This window comes from Micropterus salmoides, unplaced genomic scaffold (genome assembly GCF_014851395.1).
Source record: "Micropterus salmoides isolate LMB-PRFRI ecotype aquatic unplaced genomic scaffold, ASM1485139v1 Ms_hic_scaffold_11, whole genome shotgun sequence".
Lineage (NCBI taxonomy): Eukaryota > Metazoa > Chordata > Actinopteri > Centrarchiformes > Centrarchidae > Micropterus > Micropterus salmoides.
The window spans coordinates 29068663-29095352 of record NW_024040152.1 but is presented as its reverse complement, the minus strand read 5'-3'; the positions used below and the strand labels follow the sequence as shown (position 1 = coordinate 29095352).

Below are 26690 nucleotides of genomic sequence, written 5' to 3'. Positions count from 1 at the left end.
CTACTCTGAATATCCATGCCTTCCGGGCAATTATCGCCACACTGGGAGAATTCAATTACTTGCATCAGCTTTTGCACATTGATGATGATTTGTGATGTTTGTTGTGATAATTATTTTTGCTGACAATAAACACAGTACTGGCTTGATTGGTGAGACAAAGGCACAGTCTCTGCTCTGGTGGGACAATAAAGTTCTGTTCTATGGTGAACGTTTGCTAACATAGAGACTTGTACTGCTTGGCTCCCATGCGCCCTTCGAAATTGTCTTGTGAACAGTACTGAAATGGTTAAACTAAAAAGGTTTTACTGGTGTCAGACACTTAAATAGTCATGGTATTTAAATTTGACTTAAATAACAGCCATCAATAAATTTGGTCGGATTAATAATCTGGACATTGTAAAATAATGTTATCCTATGACCGGTAGTTTGACCTCTGGAAATCCTGTACGATACAATTCCACCATTAACTCCCCTACTTTAAGGAGTATAGTCAGAGGCCTGTAATGACTTTGCATAATGAGTTACGTTCTCTTTTTTCATTGGGTCTGCTTTCTAAAAGATCTCTGCATTGTACAGGGGCGAGTGCAGTTTGATCAATTAAACTCCTGAAAGCCACCCCCCCCTCCCCCCACCACCACCTCCTTTCATTCGTCTGCCTGAGAGGAATATAAAGTTATCAGTCTTCCCAAGCGATATGAGGACGGAAATAAGTAGTTTGTCTATAAAAATGGTCAGGTACTTTATCAGCGTCCCAGTAGGCCCTGCAGCCCTGACACTGTTCAACGTGGCTCTCCTGTACTCCAGTCTCGTGCTCTCCCTTTCTCCCTTCCTCTCTCTCCCTGTCTCCTTCGTCTCTGCCCGAGGCCCGCTCCTCGCTGGGTGGGGTGTACGCTGCTGGCCCTGCACCTCAGTGGGATTGACTGGGGCCCGGGCCCCAAGCTAAATTATTGATTTCAATCAGTGGCTTGGGAGATTGGTGCTGAATGGTGCTATAGACTTTAAACGGTGGTCAGCTGTACTGTTTGTTGTTTGGGGGAGAAATGCTGCAGGAAGAGGCACTTTGCTTCTGAAGGGAAGTCAGATAAAGTTACAGACAGAATTTTATAGAGTGAGAGATCTTAATCTTCTAGTTTGGAGTTTTATTATATGTCAGTGGGAGTAGTTGGGGTGCGAAATGGCCCAAATAAACCTAAGTAGAGATTCCACATTAATGATTAGATGTAGGCCTGCAACTATCAGTTATTTTCATTGTCAATGAATCTGTTGATCATTTTCTCAATTAATCTACAATAATCAACATAGTTGCAGATATAGTTTCTGTGGATCCGTTTTATTTTTATAGCCCAATATCTCAATTTGCCTCAAGGGGCTTTACAATCTGTACAGCACCCTCTGTCTTCACCAAAAAAATTGAAAAATGGAAGACACCTCTAGAAGAGCAACGCAGGAGGGATCCTTCTCCCAGGATGGACAGACAAGCAATAGAAGTTGTATGTACAGACAGAGAGAATGACAACAGAAAGTCATACGTGACAATAGTTGCAGCTTTATTAAGATGCAGTCTCTCAGTGTTTAGGAGCTGTGTGTATGGGTAGTATGTGGGAAACAACTGATCAACAATTTACACAACTGCTTTCCTAATTGCATTCTGTATTAACTTATGTATATTCAACACATTGACCAACATCATGGATCAGCAATAAATGTTAGTTGCAAAATCTGGGGGGAAGTAGTGGGAGGTTAAGCATGTCAATACTGCATGTCAATACTGGGTGCTTTTTCTTGTCGAGTAGATACCGAGAAGAGTGAGGTGACAACTTTTTTGTTCTGTCGTCATTTTCAGGCGAGCGCAGGCATAAAGAAAGGACTGATAAAGTTCCTGTTTTGCTTAAAGAGGGAAGTTAGTTCACACAATGAGAGTGCCACTGTTTTTCTGCTCTCAGAAGCATTTGCATCAAGGCCAGGAGATTAAACGTGTGGGTTGGGAACTGGAGAGAGTGTGTTGTCTCACTTGGGGCCCCCGATGCCAGAGTTCTAGCTTTCATCGCACTGGGTGAAAGATTTCTCCTGGACGTTTCGCTCTCTGTGGCTACAGGTGGGTGGTTCACATGCTGTAGGTGGCAGCCACTGTGGATTTCATGCAAAAGTACAGAGGAGGTGGCTGTGGGCAAATTGTTTCACAATTGCCAATGTTCAATACTCCGTGCCGAGATGCTAAATCCCACACTCTATAAACTCATTTGTGTAGTTAGATGGTATTTGGAGTGTTATGGTAATATTTTAAACTGTAGCTGTTTGTGTTTTTCTAATATAGATATTTATGTCAGTTGTTAGACCATCATAAATGACCAATGGAGAGTGAACATATCCAGTGGGATATTAAATCCTGTTACATATCATTTGACAAAAAAATGATGGGCGACTTTTTGGATTATAGTAATAGTCTTTTTTTCAAGCCAAACATTCGCTGGTTCCAGTTTTTTAAATGTGAGAATTTGATGCTTTTCTTTGTCATACAAACATGCTATTTGAATACCTTTCACTCTTTTCTGACTTTTTATAGACAAATTATTTAATCAGGAAAATAACCTGCAGATTAATCGAACATGAAGGCATTCGTTAGGGTGTGACACTTCTTTTGGAAGACAAAACAAAAACAGCATTATGAAGTGTAGCGGTGTGGGCTAAGACTCACACATTGTCCTTAAACATACATAATCGACATAGATTTGTAAAATGTTACAATTTGACCGGCAATCAATCATTTTATCCTATATCTTCTTTTTAAAGGCTCCATGTTCAGTGCAGTATTGCTGGTGGTTGGCATCCTGCTGCAGAGGAAACTAGTTACCACAGAGGGGCATAGTGGGACCAACCGCCATGTCTACTATGCCGTTCAGATGGATGGCGGCATCAGAGCTGCCAGAGCCCTGGCCAAGCAGCACGGACTGGAGTTCATCCAACGGGTCAGTGCACGTTTAAAGCCCCTGTTGTTACCTGTACCTATGGTACCTATGGATGCAATTGATGTTTTCTAAATCCGGTTACTGAGGGCCTTTTTTTTTTTAAGAGCTGCCAAAGTGCTGACTTCTGTTTCCTGTTTGAGGGATATCTGACTTTCATCAAATTACAGCAGCCTTTCTGAATATTTCATATCTGATCAAAGACACATAGGGTAGGCTGTACAAATACACACACACACACACACACACACACACACACACATATGAAAAGACAGATATATACAACCAGGAAGGCACACACATACACATATACGCACATTTCTATCTAGCCGACCTTCGTTTATGCCTGTGAGAAACTCTTATATGTGGAAATAGCTCCAGTTGAATGTCTTTGGAGATGATTGGGTCTTTACCTATTTGCCTGGGTTTTAATCTGTCATGCTGAAATCTTTCCATTTGTCAGAAGACTAGATTTGACTTATCCACATCAATACTTTAAAGGTTACTTTGGTTGTTGAGTTTGAAAGTGTGTCAGCTCCCTCAAAAAAAAAAAAAAAAAAGCAATAAGAAATAAGGGCTCGGAGCGGGTCTTGGTTAGGTGGCATGCGGTAGTTCTGCTTTTTTGTAAGGGCGAGTTCAAAGAGGCGGTTCAAGGGCATAAGATATTTTTGAAATGAACTTCTTCTGATTCTCTTTTATGAAAGATTCACAGTCAGAAAGATTTGAAAAAAGAGCCCGTATGAATTGACATCCATTTCTGCGGTGCTCTGTTATATTTAGGTTCAGAATTTCAATTCTCATTTTCAATGTAAAGACTGGCTAATAAACACAGATTCTTAGGGTAAAATGTACTATTTGATTGAAAAGATGGTGTGAACAATCCATCATGAACATTTCAGATAGTAAAGCACCCAGATGCCGTGCCTGACCTTAAACACAGTGAGGACGATCCATAATGCTAATGCATTAAATAGCATGTGGACGGTCAGATTTAAAACAGTTCATGCAAAATAGTGGATATCTTGAATTTTTCAGATATTAGGTTTTTCATCTTCATAGTTCTGTTTATAATTGGTTCCAGATACTCCCCTACAGGTGGGAGATCTGAGAAAATATGATTACATCACACCTACAGTCTTGAGACTCCCCAGAAGAGGTTTTTGTTGCACTTCATTCATTTAAAGTGCATTACTTTGTTCTTTAGCAGCAGATGTACATACCTCCATCGATTTTGCTCACGGCAGACAATCAATAAACTTTGATTTGGAGTTATTGATAAGTAATATGGAAGGTGTGTGTTTTGACATTTTTGATAAGAGTTAGGGGGGAGTGTCCGCCGGCCTGGTGAGAGGCTGTGTGCGGCCTTGGCTCCAGGGAACAGGGACCCGAGCTCATTTCAACCTTGGCCCCGCTGCCTCTGCCTCTGCTGCTGTTGCCTGGATCATGAATAAAACATCTCTTTGACCTTTATCAGGAGTGTATTGGACAGTCCACCCCCGTTGCTGTCTTCCTCTCTGCCTGTCTCTCTCTCATTGTCCCTTATGCACGCACACAAACACCCCTGCTCCTCTTCCTGCATTGTTTTCTGCTCTTTTACACACCACTGGTAGCCCCCTTGACCACTTGTAATGACCAAAACAAAAGCAAACACATTTTCCCATTGACTATATTTATGTATATACACGGTGCTGTGAAACACATTGTGCAATAACTGGTTTTATGTTTGTAAAACATACAATCTTGGAGCAATGTCGAAATAAGTGATAGGATGATGTGGTGTTATTCTGTAGTAGTCTATTGTTGAGGATAATACGGCGTCCAACCCAGCACCACCGTATCCTGAGAAGAGCCTCAGACAACCCCCACTTTCACGACCCCCCCTCCCAGGTCCAATCCGCTGACTGGCTTCTCTTACCTGTCTGTCGCCAGAGGCTGACGCTAAATGTCACTGACACAAAATCGCCTTTGTTAAGTCAAACCTATTGTAAATACCGTAATATCAAGAAGAAGCCGGAACTTCACAATTTGCTGTGAGATTTATTTATTTTTTGAAAACACTGAAGTGGAATAAAAAGTCTGACAAGCCCATCGCCAGCTGGGGAGGACTGTGATGTCTGCTGGCATTCCACCGGTAATGCTGCATGAGTGGAATGGGAATCAAATGTCTCCATGCTGGCACTCAACATACTGTTGGTCTCTTTGATTTAGTGTACAGCATCCAAGGAAATGTCATCGCATCTCTCCATTGTGCAGACTTGACATATCCATTTTGCAACTGTACAATACAAAGAAAAACAAAGCAAAATATCTGAGATGATGTCTTTATGCCACACGGACAGGTTTGCTGTGATGCACTGTACTTGCTTTTTGCAGGTGCCTCTTTGGTAGCAGATGCACTGAAGCCTTCCCTGTCAGTCTTTATGATTTTTAAATGTGTCAAAGAGATCCAGTTTATGTATCCACATTTTATCTTTCACTTCTTTTAGACTTTAGAGATGGCTTATAGATTGCCAACATTCCTTTACATTAGAGGGTAAATCGGCTTATTGCCAATAAGATAAGATGCCGTGAACTGTAGCAAAATTTTAATATAGAACCAAACACAACAAATTCAGTGCACCCAGGAAGCTCTTGCTTGTAATTATTACGGCTGTGTGGCAGTGCTGACGTGGATTCAAAAGATTACTGTCATACAATGGCGAGTCTCATCTCCAACCAAGGCTGTGGCAGTGTAATGCAATCATTACGAGCCAGAGAGAAAGAGATGCTCTGACTAGGCAGGTAATGACAGCCATTACAGGTGCACAGTTTCACACACAATGACAAAGAAAAAAAGAACCTGATCACAATCTGAAATAGATGATTTTCTGTTTCACTTTATGCCGGCACACAACAACAGCACAGCGACTTGATATTACATGCTGATAAAAAAAACAAAAACAAAGTCTCAGCTTGCAGGCTTACTTACAATACAGCCGACCTAGATTTAAGTTACATCACATGATACTAGTTTGTTTACAAGTATTATTTCTTGCTTACTTATGAGTTTGCAAATCCGATTAGAGCCAGATTAAGTCTATGCATTGCATTGTTTTTATTTTAGCTGAGAACACTGCTTCAAGAATTAAGTGCTGTGTGTGTGTGTGTGTGTGTGCAGGGTTTTTGTCTTGAACTCTGACACCAGGAAGTCCCTGGTCTCAAACCAATGGTGAAAGGCCTACCAGATTCTCCTTCTCTCCAGTGAGGTGGAATACTGCTGGCAGATTACCATATCATTTCCATATCATTAGCATAACATTACTGCGGCACAGCTTGGCTTGCTGTCTGCGAATGTGCTATCAGCTCATCGAGAGATTCAATCCCCAGTCCGCTCCATGCTTCCCCCGTCCCTCCCCTCTCCTCCCCTCTGTACACGCGAGGTGTGTTTTCCATCCGAGTAAAGCAGATGTAATTGAGGTAGAGCACTGGATTTACTGGCTAAATGAAATCACACAAACGCTTCACGATCAGCCGAGGCCGCTGTCGTACACATTCAGAGAGCTGCTTCTCTGAAACCTCATAGCGCTGCACCCAATTCAGTATTTCTAATATCCTCTCAGAAATGGCCTCAGTCAGATGCTAAGCTATGTCAAGCCTTCCTCTGGCTGGATTACTCCGGGCTGTTATGTTATGGTCAGGTGTGTGTGTGTGCGGCCACACAAAAAAGTCTGATGTGCCACCATCCTCTCCCTCGCCCCTTCCTCTACCTTTTCTGTACCGTAGGGCACCCAGGGGCGCGAAAAGGGACAGCAATCCTCTAATGGTTGGGAGAGAGGGCCCATTCCATTAGTCCGGGGGCCCAGAGTTCACCGCTGCTCCTCAGCGCGAGGAGGGCGGAGGGAGCGAAATGGAGGCAGGTGTTGGCCGGGGGCAACACAGAGGGCAACACTACACCAGCTGCATGCTGGGAAATGCGGGCTTTTTTTTTCTCTCCCCCATCTTCACTCCTTCTCTGCCTATTTCTATTTCCTCATGCAAGTACAGATGCACACACCTTGTGCGCGACTGCGCGTGCACCCCCCCCCCACACACACACACTCTGACTTCCTCTCCTCCGCTTTTGTCCCCAATTTTAATTCATTCCAGTAAGCTTTTCTCCATTTTCCTTATCTCTTTCTTTCTCACTCTCTCCCTCAAACACTCATTCACTCACGCCTATCTCCATCTCTTTCATTTTCGCTCCCTCTCTTTGCTTAACCCCCCTCCCTCATGCCTCATTCTCATTTGTAAATGGAGAGAGGACTTGACTGAGGAATATGTGCAGAAGATGCGGTTCCTATCCCAGGTGGGAAACTGTGGTGGGAGGTGGAAAGGTAGAGAAGAAGAAGAAGAAGAAGAAGGGCGTGAGGAGGAGGGGGAGGAGGAGAGTAGAAATTATGCTACCATTCCCCTCTCTTTTACTTCTTCTCTCTCTCTGGGCTGAGATGATGTATGGCTGCAAAGGCCACATGTTGGCCGTGTGATGGATTAAAGCACTTTGTAGGAAAATTACTGAGAGCGCCTCAGCACACCCGAGTCTAGCCCTTAATAAAACTCTCTTCAATATTGAAATGGAGAGAGAGTTGGGGGAGAGAGATAAAGAAGATAAAGGAAGATGGTGGACGAAAGCAGGGAGTGGTGGTAGAAGCACACAGACACACTCATACACAATGCTTTTGGTGATATGGAGTATTTGGAAGGTTTTGTTTGGAATGAGTTTAAAAGATCTTAGAGAAAAATTAGTGAAAGTAAACCAGGCTTTATGAAGTGGCTGTTTTTTATAAGCTTTGTGGGTGGACTTTGGTGACGTGTTTGTCAGTTACTGCTGTTCTTGTAAGTATCTTCTGCTTCATTTCTTACCCAAAGTGAGAAGCTGAGAAAGAACGTTTTGAAGAAAACACCGAAACCAGTCCAAACCTGCGTAATGTGGCAGCAGACTTGCGTTTTAACTTTAAAATATTGGATTGTTTTTATGTGAAAGGAGAATCGTTTATCGCAGATGGATTTCTGTTGCAGATTGAATTTTATTTTGGTTGCTATTTTTTAATTGAATTGGACTCATAAATAAGTGTAGCAAGTCTGTAGCAACTTGGACTTGGAATGTAATGTTTGTACGTGGGTATAATGCAGTAAACCGGTGTATATATAATTCTCAGCTAATTCCCACATAATGACATCACATTGACGCATTTACAGTACAGCACGTTTTAAGTGCCTGAATAGATTTACTTATGATATAGTAACAACATCTACTAAGTTGTTACATTCACATTTCATGACACAATATTATAATTATGTTTCATGAGCTGAAACAATTCACTGATTCGTTGATTGACATAAAATTAATTGTCAATCTTTCAATTATAACTTAATCATTTAAATCATTTTGATGCTTTTCTTTGTCATATACGATAACACATTGAATATGTTTTGCTTTTTGACTGTCAAGAAAAACAAGCAATTGGCATATAAAAAAACCTTTTTAAACATATAATGACTAAACAATGAATCACTTCATCAACAAAGTTATCAGTACAGTATTCATTATTGAAAATAATGTAGTAATTATAATTAGTAATAATTGCAGTCCTAATTGTATCATCGGTTAAAAATATGTTACACCCTTTAATAATCACCATTTCATGTAATATATGATTCATTTACTGTGAAATTATTAGATAAGCCAATTACACTCAGGTTACCTTAATCCAAAGTTGATTCTAATGTGGTATATTTATTGTCTTATTTTCATAATTTGTTGCCCTGTTTCCTTGTGTGTACAGTTATTTCTTTTCTTTCTTTCTTGGAATTATGTTTCTCCTTTTTGGTATTTTCTTGTATAATTTTTGGTTGTATTCGTATTCTTGTTTAGTATTAGGTTGTGTCCTTGCTTTTTTTTGGTGGTATGAGTGCCTTGGTGTGCTTTGTTTACCTCCTTATGACTGACGACATATCTCTTGGCTTTTTTGGAAAATAATCACGTTTCTGTGTACAGCATTGATTTGTTTCTGGCAGGATGTGATATTAACATGGAGGTTTATTTAAAACCCGTATGATCATCTGTCCTGTTTCTTTCCCCACCTGGCTTTAAAGGGATGTTGCCACATTCCAAAATATTAGCAATTAACTTGGTGAATACATTGTTTTTCTTACCTATAGAAATGGTGGCCAAAACTATAAAATGAGGTCCAAGTTATAATAAACTGGAACCCATCAGTCCCTGTATTTGTCATTTTAAGATGGACTGTAGAACTCTTCATTGCCTTTCCCATATCCTGCATTTCCTGCCAATACTGTAACCAACAAGGCTTAACTGCTCACCCCGTTTAGCCCCTAGCATCTCCCTCCATCACCCAGCCCACTAGACTACAGGCCCGGTAGGGCTGTTAGTATACACACCAGCTGCTGTTTTCTCCATAGGGTGGGCTGCCTCACGTGGCTCTAACACACTGCTTCAGTGACTCTTGATGTCTGTTTGTTTTTGTTTATCCTCCATGTTTTTCCCTTCTATCCCTCCCTCCATCTCTGTTTCTCTCTCCTCTTTCTGTTTGTCTGTTGGAGGCCGTCAGCATGTGGGGCATGCATCCTGTGGATGCTTCAGTCCAACTCTGCTTAACTGTCATCAGATGCTGTTGGACAAATCCGCTTTATTACATTATTTGTTTCTGAAGGCTACTGTGGAGGTATAGCTTATACTTTTTTGGACTGAGGTTGGTGATAGCTTATAATTTGTGTTAACGCCAACTTGTAATGTAGCTTATAAATTAATTTGTATTTAAAATATTGGTATAATTTCTGTAATGACTGACTCTGTATCTGCTCACTGGTGTTGTAGTGTTGTCTTGTGTTTCTCAGAGTTTACACATTTCCCATAAACACTGCTTTAACCCTGAAAGATATTTTGCCAACTTAACAAACATAGCCCACACATGATGATGATTAGGGATGGGCTGATAGACGATGCCATCGTCCATCGGTGATGGCTGCCAAACATCACGACGTTCAGCCAGCATCGTGATTGTAAAACCCCGCCCCCCCAGCAAAACAAATCTCAAATTTTCACATTATACCACCCTGTGAAAGCAGCTTTTAATGACCACAAACATTCTTATTATTGTTCTTAAGTATGCTTTGCACCTGCCTCGGAGTTCTCATCTCCCCACACTCTGACACACGCACACACACCTACAACTCAGGTAAGCACCCGGGCTGTAAGGGTCCACCAATCAAAAGAATCAAAACAGCTTTTCAGAAAAATTTATCCAAGTTCTGAGTCATGTGAAGTCCATTGCTCTGCTTCGTCTGCTTTTTCTTCTCTCATCCTGCACCATGTTGTTGTTTTCGTTAGGTTGCTTCCTTCAAAATAAAAGCGCATAAGGTGTCTGTCAGAGCTGGATCAAATAAGGTGTATTTGATATTATTTGATAATTCTTTAAGTATTATTCTGTTTGAAATAAATAAACAGTTTATTTGTAGTTTCAGTTTTGTGCAAAAAGAATTAAAGGCCTGTCCCATATGGACACCTGTCCTGAATAAAGGCAGGGTCAATTCAGTGATTTTAGCAAATAAAAGCCCGGGCTATTATTCAAAGTTTTACGGTAAACACAATTCTGACAACCTATCACCAGCTAAAGTTCTTACAGTGAACATGCTAGCAAGTATTTAGCAGAAAGTAAACAGCATTAACATTTAGTGTTTTTGGCCATGAGACGAAGGCAAGTCCAATATTCACCCTCCTTTTAGCTCTAAATTTGGTCTCCACCAGCTCTAGAAGGAAATAGATGGTCTCTATAACTGCTAAATGCTCCATCATGTTCACCAGCTAACTTGATCTGTCAGGCGTGTGGTGCTGGACAGTGAGTTTATCTGAGCTTTTTTTGCTGGTGGAGACAGTGTTAATGTGAATAATATGACTGAACTAAAGCAGTGAAGTAGTGGACAGTAAAACCAAAACTAGGCCTATGCGCTGAAGGATGCTAATACTACTTTGAGCTGAGTGGACTGCAGAGTTGTGTGATAATTCAGCTTGAGCTCGTCGACCCTGAGCAAGTCCTTTTATATTTTGCATAGTCAAATAGACTGTGTTGGCCTCAAACTTCTCTTCAGAAAAATTACAGATTACACTCTAAGTAGCAGATTGCACTCGGACGTGCTTAGCTGTACTGCTAACAGTGACAATTCTTTCTTTCTTTATACAGATAAGATAGCACAACTAGGTATGTTAATTGTTGTGCTGTAACTGTTTGTTCCCCTCAGGTTATAAACAAAAAAAAACACATCTGTTTTTAAATATAGTATATTCTCAGCTCATTTAAATAGTTTTTATAAGAAACTGTTAGCTTTTAGCTTGTGTCAACTAGCCATCAGGCTGATTCAGCAACACAACGGACATTAATCTATTCATCTTCTGCCAAAACTAGTTATAGCTTTTCAAATGTGCGGCCTACTTTATTTTCTCTTTGACGTCTTAAATTGAAGTTGAGTAAGATGTTCAGAAAAAAAAGCAACTAATCAGTTTTGGCTCTTCTAACTTGTGATGGCAGTTTGTCATTAATATATATATATTTTTTAAAGACATCAGCTGTAGACACACAGGCAACTTTTAAGACAGAGGTAGGCAGTTGAATGAAAGATGATTTTAAAAGGTAAAAGGCGTTACCAACAGATCTCTTGGATCTTCACATCAAGTTTTTAAGCTCTTTTAGCAAATAAAAGGACACAAACACATAAAAACAGTGAACAAAATATATTTTTGAAAAAGACATTAAGGAACAAAAGAGAATAAATCACAATACCTGCGGCTCTTTTTGAGCTTGTGCGTTTCACAGTGCCTTAAATCTGCTTTTTCTTTCAAGTGAGTTGTTTTGAATTGTGATACTTGGGTTTTGCAATCATATGTTGGGCAGCATGATAATCTGATACAGCACTGGGCAAGGGAGCTCAGGCATTCCTCATCCATAGGAATCAATAAGAAACGGCTGAAGGATATAACCAAAACACATGACATGAACAAAAATGTGGAATAACGGACTAAATCTAGAGAAATTGTGGATGCATTGACTGAATATAGAAATACTACCTGCTGTAACACAATAGGGAAATCATAGTACAATAGGCTCGTGTAATTTTACAGTTATTCAAATACTTGGGTCCAATAACGATTATATCCAGTTTCATGTCATAATTGTTTCCCTCCAAATCAAGATTTATGAAATCTTTTCATTCTTTCAATTGGAAAACAATGGGAGTAATTCTCAAAAAGTAGTAGTAGAGAGCAGTTCAAGGTTCACTGTTTTATGGGGATATTAACAGAGGTAAAAAAAACAACGTTTTTCTGTATTTCATGTCTTGATTTATAATACCGTATTTCTGGGATCACCATTTGAGTGTATTTGATGAACTTGTTGTCAAACTTGAGACATACAATGTATCATAATGAATTTTATGCTGTAGCTGTACTTGTTCCTGAGGCTGACGCTAGGTAGATGCTAACTAACGAAATAAAAAGCCACCATGGGATTCAGTTGTTTAATTTATTAATCTATTTCGTTTGTGTAATCGCTCTGGCTTCCAGCTCGTATAATTGCAAGTGATTTTTGGTTGGACTCCAATATTTACTACATATGGGAGCTTCTTATCAGCAGCAGTAGCCAGGTCTGCAGCTGATCCAAGTCGTAGTTGCAGGGTTCTCTTTTTTTGTTTCCTTATCATAATATACTGTGTACAGCATATTGAATGAGGCTACCCTTTTTTGCTTATTTTAATTAATACACAGGGAGTTCTGGCGTATAAAGTATCCTTACCTCTAAAGTTGGAGGATCATGTCATGGTTGTCATTCTGTGATTACAGTGAATAGTTTAATTAGCGGTTAGAAGTGTTGCTGTTCATCAAGAAAGTCCTGTGTATAGATCCAGTGGCGGCTGGCGTTTTTACGTGTGTATAGGTTTCCACCTTCAGTCCTAAGATGTTCAGGTGAGGTTATTTGGACACTCTAATTGTATATAGGTGTGGCTACATTATGTTAATGCTAGTAGTACATTGTTTGTCTGGAATGTTTTTTTGTTTTTTATTTGGATTACAAATACACAAATACAGAAGAGTGACAGGGTTACTTCCTCTCACAAGGGCAGTGGAAAGGCTGGCGGACTTTGCAGTGTGGTGAAGTGCTGAACTTTCAACAGAAGACAGTAGGTGAGGTGAGAATTCCTTTTTTACAGTCCATCTTGCACATGAACATGAATAAACTTCTACAAACATGCTTGATGTGACTATATTAAAAACCATGTTAACCTTAGTCCTCTTCCCATTCAGTTACATAGAATAGCCATAATCAAACACTTAAAGATTCAGTAAAGCACTGCAGAGTTTTAAATCTTGTCTTGTGGTAACAAAGGTGCATTCTGGGAGGTTTCACCCTTTTAATTGTTTTGATTCAATCCCCAAAGATTTTACAAGCCTTAATATCCAAGTGACAGAATTTGGTAATGATGGTATATGAATACCTTTGAAATGACACTTAAACATGACAATCTTAGATTGAATTCACATTTCATATGACAATAAATTGATATCCATGTATCATTAACGTCCATCAGTACCCAGGATTTCAGATTTCCTGTTGCAACATAGTCAGTCTAGATATTATGCTTTGAAGGCTTTGCAGCACTTCTGTTATACAGCAGCACTACTGTCATGCTAAGGGACTCTTCATCACTGCTTTGAACTAAGGTCAATCATTGAAGAGATTCAGTTAAGCAATTGAGACAGAGCCTTTTTAGTAGTCCTGTCTGTCAGTGTATACCTCGGTCTGGAGTCTCAAGGTCTAGTTGAATTGTGGAGTTGTCCTCCGCTCGAGAAGAGGGCATTAAGTCAGGAAGAGTATACTGTATCAGTGTCAGGGATTCAATCTCCACATCATGCTTTAGAATAACCTCAGAAAGACTTTTGAGTAGTTGATTTTTCTCTGAACTTGGATCATTGCAGTTTTAATCAACAAAAAGGATGAGGATGTTTAGTCTGAAATGCTATTTAACCAATTTTATTGAATTTTATTACACAATTCCAGACAAACGGACTAGCCTTCGCCGTGGAAAGAACCGGGTAGCACTTTTCGTTTTTGCTCGTAACTCCATAATTCATTACATATATATGCAGATTTTTTGCTGTGTTGAATTTACAGTACTTCCCATTTAACCTTCAGCATATGTTTTACACAAGATGTTGTTTATTGTTTGATTTTTTTAATGTTAGACATTATGTCCTGTAACTGTTGCAAAATTCTTGAAGGCATGTCTTATTTGACGTAATCTGCCATTATTTGGAAACGCATTGTGCATTTCTGTAACCAAATCTAGATGACACATGAACACATCAACTCCATCCTACAAACTGTGATTGCCCTTACAGTTGGTGCTACAGCAGCATGCTAAATTTAATGTCCAGAACTCAGAGGCCATGAGTCTGACTGACATGAAACTTTGCATTATTCATCCTTGTACAGAGCCCTTACAGGATTAGGTGTTCTAAAAACAAAAGCATTATTGTCTATTACAATGAGTATTTTATAGAAAAATAATGTTGAACCAATAGTCCAAAAAAGACTTAAGAAAGGGCACATTTAAGGTTCAAGGTTATATATCAATCATTCTTAATTATATATAGTATATGTCGATGTGTATATACACTGAACAAAATTATAAACGCAACACTTTTGTTTTTGCCCCATAATTCTCAAAGAACTCAAAGATCTAAGACTTTTTCTATGTGCACAAAAGGCCTCTTTCTCCTTTGGCGAGATAATCGATCCACCTCACAGGTGTAGCATGTCAAGATGCTGGTCAGACAGCATGGGTATTGCACACGTGTGCCACAAGGCTGCCTCACGCAGTGCAACACATCTCCTTTGCATAGAGTTGATCAGGTTGTTGATTGTGGCCTGTGGAATGTTGGTCCACTCCTCTTCAATGGCTGTGCGAAGTTGCAGTCAGGTTGAGACCCCGATGAGGACGACGAGCAAACAGATGAGCTTCCCTGAGACGGTTCCTGACAGTTTGTGCAGAAATTCTTTGGTTATGCAAACTGATGTTTGCAGCAGCTGTCCAGGTGGCTGGTCTCAGACGATCTTGGAGGTGAAGATGCTGGATGTGGAGGTCCTGGGCTGGTGTGGTTGCACGTGGTCTGCGGTTGTGAGGCTGGTTGGATGCACTGCCAAATTCTCTGGACCGCATTTGGAGGCGGCTTATGGTAGAGAAATGAACATTCAATTCACGGGCAACAGCTCTGGTGGACATTCCTGCAGCCAATTGCACGCTCCCTCAAAACTTGCGACATCTGTGGCATTGTGCTATGGGATGGAACTGCACATTTTCGAGTGGCCTTTTATTGTGGCCAGCCTATGGCACACATGCAAATACCCATGATGTCTGATCAGCATCTTGATATGACGCACCTGTGAGGTGGATGGATTAGAGCTAACAATGATTTTAGTACTCAAAGCTTCTTTAGATTATTTCATGATTCATCGATATTTATTCGTCTGAAATTTATAGTGTCATACAGTAAACATCAGACCAACAACATCAACAGACCAACAACCAGACAACTGCTTTACCAACAAAAACATCTCCCGAGTGCTTTACAAGTTATACTAAGGTGCAGCTCCCCAACACCTAGTTAACTCATAACTGTGATGTTACAACCCAAACTCACAGCCCAACCAGGTGAACAACAAACACACACGTCTATACATTTTCAGCTGAGGACTGCGGCTTACTTTGGCTAGCCTTCAACTCAACAATGAGTCATAATTTCAGTTAACTGCTAAAGTTGCTGTTACTGTTACCTTGTTTGTGGTCCGCTGGCATAACACCGGGTGCTTTCTGACCAGGTGCCATCATGCTGTTGGTAGGCGACGTAAATTGTGTTTTACAGAATACAGACTGTGACATTACAGAGTTATTGCTTTCTTTTATCTTGAAATAATCCCATACGTGGACATTTTCTTCTTTGTCCCTCGCTATTTTCTGTCCCTTCACTTTGCAAACGGCTCCATCATAATCACGTCGTGTTCACACAGCGTAAGCGCGATGTGCAACAGTAATAAATGTCCACACACACACACACACACATGCACACACACGCTCAGAACAAACAACAAAACACCTCACAGTAGCGTGGGTTTTCAATCCATGACCAATATTTGATGGATGTTAACATCAGCCATGCCACCCACTGTAGTAGCCTGTAGGATCCAGTATCTATTATTGATTCTGTTTATGGATCCACTAAGTAAAGATCTACCTCTGACTGCAGCCGGCTAGGACGTCCCAATCCGTGTCAAGCTTACTTAGTTCATTGTGCAATGATTCAAGCATACAGTATCTATCTGTGGGTCTGAATGTGTGTGTGTGTGTGTGTGTGTGTGTGTTTGAACGCGCTCATGATTAGTGTTCTCAGTGACTGGCTGGCTGATGGGGTTGATTTGTCCAACAGTGCTGTGTGTCAGGCAGGCTCAGCGTCCGCACTGGAGAACATGAGTGAAGGAGCGGATAATTGATAGTGACAAGGCGCTCCCAGCCTTAATTGCTGCTGGTGAATTAGATTACCTTTTCAAAGTGCCTTCATTAGCAGAGGGAGAGCCATACCAATGGTCCCATGATTGGCCTCATATTGTTTTGCTGTGAACCTGCTCTGGCAGGGCACAAGGATCTGTGTGTATATTTGTAAGGGTGTGTGTGTGTGCGCGTTTGTTTTGGTTGGAATGAAATTGTTCACCAATTTCCATGTACGGCTGTAGTATGACAGTGTGTACGTTGAGCACATCCAGTGCCAATAATGTCAAGCTGTCAAGTGACACATTTAGCAGGTCGTGTTTCTCAGTTTTTATGAGCCACTGACTGCTGACAGCCTCTGGTGTTGGTTCACCCAAATTACAGCAAACAGCTGATTGCCTTCATTAATTCCTGTGGTATTTAGCCAAATAGTTTTGGTTTTATTTGCTCAGGTTTTGAGCTATATAGTAAGTGTTGACGGTAAGATCTGTGTGAGAATGAGATGTGCTAGAGACTTAGCTGTTCTGTCCGAACATGCGCATGACCCATGATCTTGGTATCTGTTCCCACGCCCATAAATCGATGCATGTCATTGAGACTGTGGCAGTACTGTGTAGAAAGAATGTGTACTGTATGTTGTTGTTATGACAACCTAGCAAATATTAATTTGCCTGTTTGACTTGCACTACAGTAGCATAAATTGTCAGAACACAGCATAAATTGTCAGAACACTGGCCCATCCTGTCCACATGTCAAATTGTCCTTGAGCAAGACACTGAACCCCAAGCTGCTCCTGATGGTTAGGCTAAGCGCCTTGCATGGTTGCTCGCTGCTGTCAGTATGTGAGTCTGTGTGTGAATGGGTATAGTAAAGAGCTTTGGATAAAGGCGTTATATAAATGCAGTGCCTTTTACCATCACTTAAAAGCTTTATTATCCTGGTAAAACAAAAACTCTACAGCCAGCAAGGGATTTAAATAAAATTGTTCATGGACCTAAAACTGATGCCTGAAGCTAGCATGTACCTGTGTCATTAAGAAACATCCCGGCAACTGAATGTGACTGATACTGCCAAATTTTAGTCCAAATCACTATGTCTGAACCTGACTCGTGGGGTTTGAAACTCTAGATATAACTACTATAACTAGACATCTGTCAATTTTTGGTGCTGAAAAAAACAAATCTTGGCGAAGTCGATGTTAAAGTATTGGCTGTAACTTCCCACAGGTGGCAACCTTCCCACAGGGGTGGACAGGAGAGAGAGACGTCCCACCGTTGCTCCTTTTCTGCTCACAGCCACAGGATCAGAACCATGGAGAGTGCCACTGAACACAGTGCCAACAATCTGCTGGTTATCCACTGTGAGACAGACACTGTTTCTGGAAAGACATAATGCTTTCGTTGAGTTAAAGGGTCTATTTTCAATGCGGTGGCCTCTGCAAATTAAATCTCCAAGACCGCTATATCAAAACCTTGATGAATACCACCAAAACTATCTCCATTGCTAGATCATTGAAGAGATCTTTCAATTAAGCTTCCATCTCCATCTTTCATTTTTCATTTACTTATGTGTGTTGCATCTTGTGTCCAGTCTTCAAATCATTGTGTCTTCAGTAAAGCTGCATGGTATTGGGGCCAATGCTGACCTTATTAAGCAGACCGGGATGCAGTTTCTTTGCCAATGTGAAATTTTGCCTTTCCTCTTTCATTTACAGTATATTCATTAAGTCACAGCAGGCTGCAGACTCTTTTTAGTGTCAAAGCAATCCCTGTCTCATATTACCTATTAGTGCATACCTAGTCTGCAGTACATCCATCTGTCCAAAGTCATGTTCTTGTCCAGCAACCATCTTCAGTTGTTTTTAGGAGATTTCTATTTTTAGAAAGGCATTTCAGCACATTCCAGTGAGCATTAAACCTAAACTAAGCAAGCAAACAAACAAGAGACATGGGCCTTATTGTTCCTAATACCTCTGTGTGAATGGGGGGGAAGCAATAGAAAAAATAAATAGTGTCCCTTAATTGATTCTCTTGTGTTTTTCTAGTGAGTTTACAAAATCCATGAAGCCGGTAGGGACAAGGCGTGATCTTAGTTTTATGGTCTTCAGATAAAAGAAGTTTCTTTGACCCTGCTGTCAGTATAAAAAATAAACACCCTAAAAGCTAAAAGATAGAGGTTTTTCAGAGAGCCAGCAGTGAAAGTAGAGAGGGGGTTATGATTCCATGCAGAGACAGTGACATGATCATCTTCTTAAAAAAAACGACTTTCTGCCCAAACCCAAAGTCCAAAACCTTACCCACTCTTCATCCCCTGCAGCACCAGCTCATCCCATTTCCATATCTGTATGCAGTCACTGCTTCATCACCAGCCCCTATCCCCCCCCCCACAAAAAAAACATCCCACTGGCATCCCTATCCCTGTCTCATGCGTTATCCCTGTCCCAGCCAGCCTGCAGCCCCCTCCTAAGTTAAATGGAGTGTGCCTGCATCATGGGAGTCGCGTGTGCTCAGATCAGCTCAGCTCAGCTGGGCTGCCAGCATTATAAACTTACTGTGTGATTATTGTCGGAGCGAGACTCCTCCACCCAGGAGGTCTGCGCTGATGGGTACTATGTCACCGGGTAGAGCCAGCCATGGAGGGTGGGATGATGAGGGAGCAAAGCAGGGAGAGAAACTGGGGGGACAAAAAGGATGCGAAGAAGGAAAAGAAATACTGTTGTTAGGGGAGATGGAGAAAAGTAGCAAGGATCGCAGGAAAAAGGATAGAAACAGATGGAAGATGGGGAACAAGGAGGAGGGCAGAGAATCATCAAAGGAAAGAAAAAGCCAAGCTGAGAAAGGAAAGTCTGATGTATACCTATCTCAGCAGACAAAGACAAGGGAAGGCACAGAGGGAGTGATATAAAGAGGGAGAAGCAGAAGAATAATGTGGCGGGAGAAGAAAGACAGGCAGCGGGGAAATCAGCAGAGAAGAGGGAGAGTCAGGGAGGGGGGTAGAAAAGAAAGGCAAAGAGAAATTAGAGACAACATTTTCAAGCAAGTGATGTGTGCTGTGATTGTTTTCCTTCTCTCTCTCTCTCTCTCTCTCTCTCTCTCTCTCTCCTGCTCTAAACGGTCGGGATGTGGCCTGTATCTGCCGGCAAGAAGGAACTCAATTTGGGACAATTTACTCTGCAGTCTCAGCCCTGATGCACCTCAGGGACAGAGAATAGAGAGAATGAATGTGAAGGAAGATAGAATCAGCAAGCCACACACACACACACACACATATATACACACAATGTGCGCCTTGCACACAATTGCCGCCGAGTAGATTTCACTTAGTTATTTCTAACTCTCCCAGGCGGTCAATACGATGTGAGTTTATAAGGCTTGGAAATGAAAAGCCCAGGATAAGGTTAGATAAACTGTGTGCTATTTGATTTCGGCCCACCTCTCGCAGAAAAACCCACACAAGACAGATGGCCGGAGGGGATACGCTGATGTTGTATTGTGCAAAGGGTCATATGGGTGATTAAGGCGGAATATGTTGAATATGGTGTTTTGACCCTTAAACTGTACCTATATTGGTCTCTCCAAAATTATGAAAACTCTTGCATTCTTAAGTAAAAGGCACTCAACCAAACAAATCTTACATCAAATATTGTGTTCTGTAACCATTTCTGTCTTGAGAGTGAGGGGTTTTATATCCTGACCACCATATTTGTTTCTACACTGACAGGTTGGCAGCCTGGACGGTCTGTATACCCTAAGAGACATCAGGGGGCGCCCTGACAGAGCCACCTTTGAGAAAAGGCTTGCTACCGCAGCAGGGGTAAGTATTTTAACTGTTCTATTAAACAAACACTGCCGAATAAAAAACTCCATCACATGTTAGGATCCAGAGAGTGGATCAGGCTGCAGGTTCTCAAAAGAAGCTACTCTTAGGTTGTTGGTTTTTTTGGCCTGACTCGCACTGTCTGTGTAACACAGCGGGAAATGGATTTGTAACTACAGCAAATCAGAGCGTTCAGCTACTTAGACGTGACTGTTTGATACATTTAACACGGCCACGTCAAGGTGAATTCACACTCTGGCATCGGTTCTGATTTTACACAGCGTGTATATGCAAATGGCAGTTCATTTGGCTGGCGTTGCTGTTTTAATCAGGGTCTAATGTTGATTAGCGAGAAGGATGGAGGGGGGGGGGAGCAACAGAGCCATGTGGTGAGAAATGGCTGAAAGTTGTTTACCCTGCTTGTGTAGCTCGTGTGCCTGTTCCACCCGATATCACTTCGTGCCCCCACTCCCTCACCATCTCCAACAAGCCGTTCTACATCACCCCCGGAGCGCACAATGCTGCCTCCTCACTGGGCTTTCGTTGCCAGGGAAACTGTCACCCACGGAGACATCCCGTGACAGCACAGGGTGAGGAAGGAGGGACTGGTGGAAGGGTCGGAGACGCGACTTTGGCCCTGTCCGTTCTCCAGGGTGCGCCAGACCTCTGGCCCTTCCCCAACATGCTGTCCCTTCAGTGTCACACGCAAACAAAGCAACAGCACATTTCCACACACAGATAGACACACATGCATGTACCAAAACACACAATCAATAGCAAGAGGAAGACACGGACAGAAAGTAAACGAGAGAAGAGGATTCCAAAACTTCCTGATTCAGAGTTATGCGAATCAGTGTGCGTGTGATTAATTGAAGTAATTTATGTGCAATCTCCAGTGACTCCATGTATGGTTCATGATTTCATTACACTGTAACTTTAATTACTTTGCTACCATCGAAACTTTAGGTGAAAATGAATTTGCACCACCAAAATGTCCCACATTTTGTAATGAATCTTAAATGTAATGGATTGCACAATCAGTGTTTTGAGATAATGAACAATTGCATACTTAAGACATTGCATCTCCCTACCAGGCACTGTTCACATCATTAATCGCCTTGCACTGAAGTCTGTTTGTTGGCGACAGTACGTTGTTTTATGTGAACTAATCATTTTTATCATTGAGGCAGGAAAAATTCTCTTATATCACTAACTTGCACCCAGTAGGAAAATCCTTTTATTTGGGAAGATAATGCCTTTATCCAATTAGACTAATAGAATCTGCTTTAATGGCATTTTTAGGCCGAAAACAGTCAATCTTGTAATAAGTATATGGAAGAGGTATTTATGGTGGGTTATATGTTGCCAAACACAATTACAGTGTGTTAGATACAGTAGATGGCCTGCATCCGAAACCTGAGCTATACTCCATCTTCACCTCTGACCAGGCCTATGTCTATACTGTGTGGACTGTGCTGCTTTTCACTCTCATCAATCACTGTACTTTGCACTGTTTGGCAAGTGAGTTAAATATCAGAGCTCACTTATTTCTGCAGCATGCAAGGTTTAATAAGCTGCAAGTTAGCTTTGTGTGTAGGGATGGCAGAGCCAGACAGCGTTCGTTGGAGGAACTCAGTGGCCGAGATGGAACGTAACCTTGTATTATGGAGTTTAGGTAGATGGGTGCAGACCAGGTAGGCACTCTGTATGCAAGCATTAGTGACTTGAATTTGATAAGGTAGGAATTGAATTTGATTGGTAGCCAGTGGAGGTGACTAAGAAATGGAGTGACATGAGTCCTTTTGGGCTGATCAAAAACCAGACGTGCTGCTCTGTTCTGAACCATTTTCAACCAGCTGGAAGACCCTCTATGAAGGGAAAGTGATAGCCATGGCCTGTACCGGAAGCTGGGTGACGTACCGAGTAAGGTTGTGATTTTCCGCAGCAACATGGTCTGAGAAGGACATATGGTAATCAATCATGACACCGCAGTTTCTCACCACCCTGGCTGGAGTGATGGTTGAGGAGCCAATTTGTAGTTTGAAGTTATGGTGGATAGACTGCTTGGCTGGAATGACCAGGAGTTCAGTCATGGTGGCAAGCCTTCATCCATGTGGATATGTCCGAGAGACAGTCTGTGATCCGCGCCGAGATGGTGGGGTTGTCTGGCGGGAAGGACAGGTAGAGTTGCGATTTTAATTAAATTCCATTTAATTTTAATTCAATTTCATTTTAATTCAATTTCATTTTAATTCAAGTGACATCATACACCTGCTGGATTATCTTAATATTACTGTACAATTGATAATCATGTGTGACTAGACTTATCTTAATATGTTAGAGCTATGAAAATCTGTCACTCATATAATATAGTAATATGGCATGTGCCCAAAATTTGTATAAGATGTATTGGTTTTTGTACATTTAATGTGTGTATTGATTGATGTAATACAATATAGTAACATAATATGTAATATAGTTGTAACTAAACTGTGCCGAGACTTACGTTATAATAGTATGATCTAGAAAAAGTGACATTTTACAAGTGACTCCCACCTTTGTCAGCCAGGTGTAAATAATAATGTGGAACCAATGGCCAACAAATAATAATGCACTATAAAATATTTTAAATACCTGCGCATCACAGAAGAAATAAACTGTTGTTCCGTTTTTCAAAAATAAAATGCTTGTGAAAGTGAAACATTTAGGTTGGAATATGATTGGGTTCCACGACAGAGTAACACTTCATAAATCAGTCCAATCTGTAACAGCTGCCGCAGACCATGTCGGACACTGGCTGAGTTAAAGCAGTCCATAGGAACGGGGATCTGAGGCTCACATGTGGAGAGCTGTGCTACATAACAGCCTAATAGCCTACTGCCAGCAAAGCAATAATCAGCTGTTGTATTAATCACACTGCTAATGACATAATTAGCAAGGCTGTGGAAAAACAGCTCTACGCAAACATGTGAGTGCTCAGAGACACCACACAGATAAGGCCACAATGCACGCACAGTTAACAAATGTTAAAAGCTCACTTACATTCTGACTCAAAGCAAGACGTACAGCCCCAAGATGATCACAAGACACATACATACAGGAATATATCCACACAGGCCAGCAGCAGACAGATAATGCGTACACACACAGACATATGGCTGCAGGGTGATAGAGCATAATGACAACCAAGTGTTTCTCTCTCTTGTCTCTGTCTGTACCTTGTTTACTTCAGGCTCCACCTCCCCTCATTGACCCTCTTCCTAACTGTCCTAACTATTGTACCTCTTGCAGTTTCATTGTCAAACACACAGACATGTCTCTGACTGAACTCTACACTGACCTTTTACAAAATGTCTCCGATTGTAACCCCCTGCCAGCTTCTGACATACACACACTGGTCCCTGCTGGTGTACTACACACTCGAACTGAATACGCACATACAGGAAAACAATGTGCAGAGTATATCCTAATCCTCTGACTTTTTTCCCCTTTGTATTAACGTTTGTCTAATTAATGGAAGCTGTGCCTTATTGTTACTGCCACTCTAGGAGCAACAAGCCTCTCAGTAGTGAGGAAGTCAAAGACATGCCGCAGAACTGTTGACGATGATGAAATTGTCATCATATAGACTGAATAATTAAACAATGTATGTATGGAGATATCAGAGGTCAAGGTCAGTTTAACCAAGAGTGTCCCCTGTAGCAAGATATCAACTGAACAGATGTAACAGCTTTTGTCCAGTACTACAAAAACATTAGTCTCACACTACACTGAGGGATGCTCGGGTGTCCATTACATAGGGAATAGTGAATGAGTGAACAAGCGAGTGATTCTGGACCCAGCCTTAGTCACTCACCTTTTTATGTGTGGTGAAAACTTGCAGTAGGGTTGGGCTTGTTCTTATCAATTCCCACTTTTAATTCCAATGTGGTAAAAAAAAAAAATACAGATAAAAGAATAGATCTTCATTCTTTTAAGGTTTACTTTGACTTCTTTATTTTAACTGAACATTCACAAAGTAAATACAATGTTTGATCCACAGTCAGCACACACATTTTCTTTTGGATGCTGTGGTGTTTGACACTCCTCGGCTTTCTCTTTGGTCATCTTTCCCTTTATTGCCAAAGAGAGTCGCTTCCCTGTCGTATCCCTGGCTCGACTGGACGGGCTCGAGTTGGAATCGGTAGTAAATATCCAAGACTCGTGGATTTGATAAGACACGTGCATTTCGATTCTGCCTATCGGTTCCTAACTTTTTGCATATTTCAGTCGCTCTCCCGATTGAACTGCAGTGCACTCTTTGCAGTCCATAAAAGTGTCACTTATCTGCTAGGACCTGCTATGCGGACCTAAGGTCACATCAACAAGCATCTGAGGAGAGTACTTCGGGTTACATTAATAGACCATCATGGACCGCAGCAAAAGCTCAAAAGTTTGGCTTACCTTCACTAAAAAAATAAAGACACAGCAAAATGCAACACCTGCAGTTTGTGCTAGTGAGTAGCACCTCCAATGTGAAAAAGCATTTACTTCAATGCTAACAGTAGAAATGTCTCATGCTCAGATCCAAAACATAGATGAGCTGACAGTCCCCACAGACACCCCTTTCAACACTGTTATAATAATTCAGCCATCATTACTTAATTCATTACTTACCTTTGTCTTTCCTACTGTGTGTACCGACATGTTTGAATTTTAAAAGGCCCACAGACCTTTTCCACAGCACACATTTCGACACGTTATAGCAGGAAAAGCACAGGTGTAATTAATAACCGTAATAATCCGTTTATGTGAGCTAGCTCAAGGGTTGCGGTATTATGCTAGCTGGTTCACCGTCATGGCTTACTGGGACATTTGATGGAACAGAACCATCATTACTGTTACAAGTAACACCTGTGCCTTTCCTGCTATGACAAGTGAAAATGTCTGCTGTAAAAAAACAAACAAACAAAAAAACTTCTTTCACTGTTGCTTCTCTGGCACCTTCCAAAAAACAAAAAAAGCAGGTCCATCCCTGTATAATTACAATTCAGACCTGTCCCCAAGTGTGAACTTACTTATGATCCCCTAGTCTTCCCACACACATCCTAATCTACTAAACAAAAAGACCAGTCATATCACTTTTTACTTTTTGTTAATGATCCAAAACAAGGTAAGTGCAATGTAGAATTAGCTAGCAAACCAGCACCACTATTTTAAGAGTTAATCCACATTTCCAAACCCCAACCCCTCTGAGAGTAAAATTATTCACTGAAGGGTTATAGTCTTTATCTTGTCATTGACTAGCCAAGTTATCGGTTATACCTTGGTACTTTGAATGTTCACTTTTAAATGTAATATATAAGGCTGTTCCGTCCAGTCTCACAAATAAAACAAGTGGTGATCTAGAAAGCATTAAGCTAGTTTGCAATTGCTTAGTTCCTTCTACGAGATGCTCTCTCTCCCTCTGTCTCTGTCTCTGTCTCTCTCTCCCACCCACTATTCTATCCACACAGGATAAAAAATACATTAGAATTTCCCCTCAGTGTTTCCTCACTGCTGAAGCATTTGTGTGCTTTTTTCTCTCCTTATTTTTCTTTCTCTCTCTCTTTTTTTGTTGCTATTTTTTATTTTATTTTTTTAAATACTCCAGTCACATCCGCAATCCCGCGGCCCTATAAGGAGCTTTCACGCTTTTTGGTTTGCTTTAGATGTTTAATACCCCCTCTCTTTTGTGTCAGGGAGCCGGAGAGGCGTTAAGAAGCGCTGATAAACCCCACTTAGATCCCTTCCTGGCCCGTCACCCCGGCCTGCCGGGCCGCTTTAGCAGGGAACTGATCTGTGACGGCCTGCCACTCAAACTGAGCACTTCTGAAGGCTGACACAATGGAGTGAGCAACACACCAGAGGGCCTGGGGGTGGGTGGGGAGGGGGAAGGAGGGGGGATGAAGCGGAGGAGGGAGAGGCCAAGAGGTGCCCTGAAAGAAGGCTAGAGGAGGGGCCAGAGTGTATCTCCCTCTTATCTCTCCCCTCTTTCAATTTATACAATTTCTCTCTCCCCTCGCTGCTCGCTACTGTAGAGCTCACATTTGTTTTTCTTTTTCTTTTTTCTTTTTCTTTTTGTGTGTGTGTGTCTGCGTAACACACACAACACACACACGACCCCTCTCCTCAGTCTTTCTTCTCTCTGTGGTCAGCCTGGCAGCTACAGATGAGAGATTGAATGAAGAGACAGAGAGTAGATGGATGGGGTGGTGGAGGGGGTTGCGGTCCAGATAGGGATCAGCGGTGCATCAGGGTCTGGGTGCTGGTGGAGGGTGGGTCATGTGGTGCGTTCACTGCTGCGTGTAATAATGGCCCCAG

The 26690-nt window shown here is 41.5% G+C and overlaps 1 protein-coding gene across 1 annotated transcript in view; it reads left to right on the top strand.

The window, feature by feature from the left end:
• The first annotated feature begins 1893 nt into the window (after positions 1 to 1893).
• The window catches only part of LOC119898035 (proprotein convertase subtilisin/kexin type 4-like), a 184962-nt gene continuing 160165 nt past the window's right edge, over positions 1894 to 26690 (top strand). Inside the window, exons 1-3 of the mRNA XM_038712145.1 lie at positions 1894 to 2095; positions 2791 to 2966; positions 20253 to 20345. Coding sequence (XP_038568073.1) covers positions 2796 to 2966; positions 20253 to 20345 — 264 coding nt within the window. The 5' untranslated portion in view covers positions 1894 to 2095; positions 2791 to 2795. The remainder of the gene's footprint in view (positions 2096 to 2790; positions 2967 to 20252; positions 20346 to 26690) is intronic.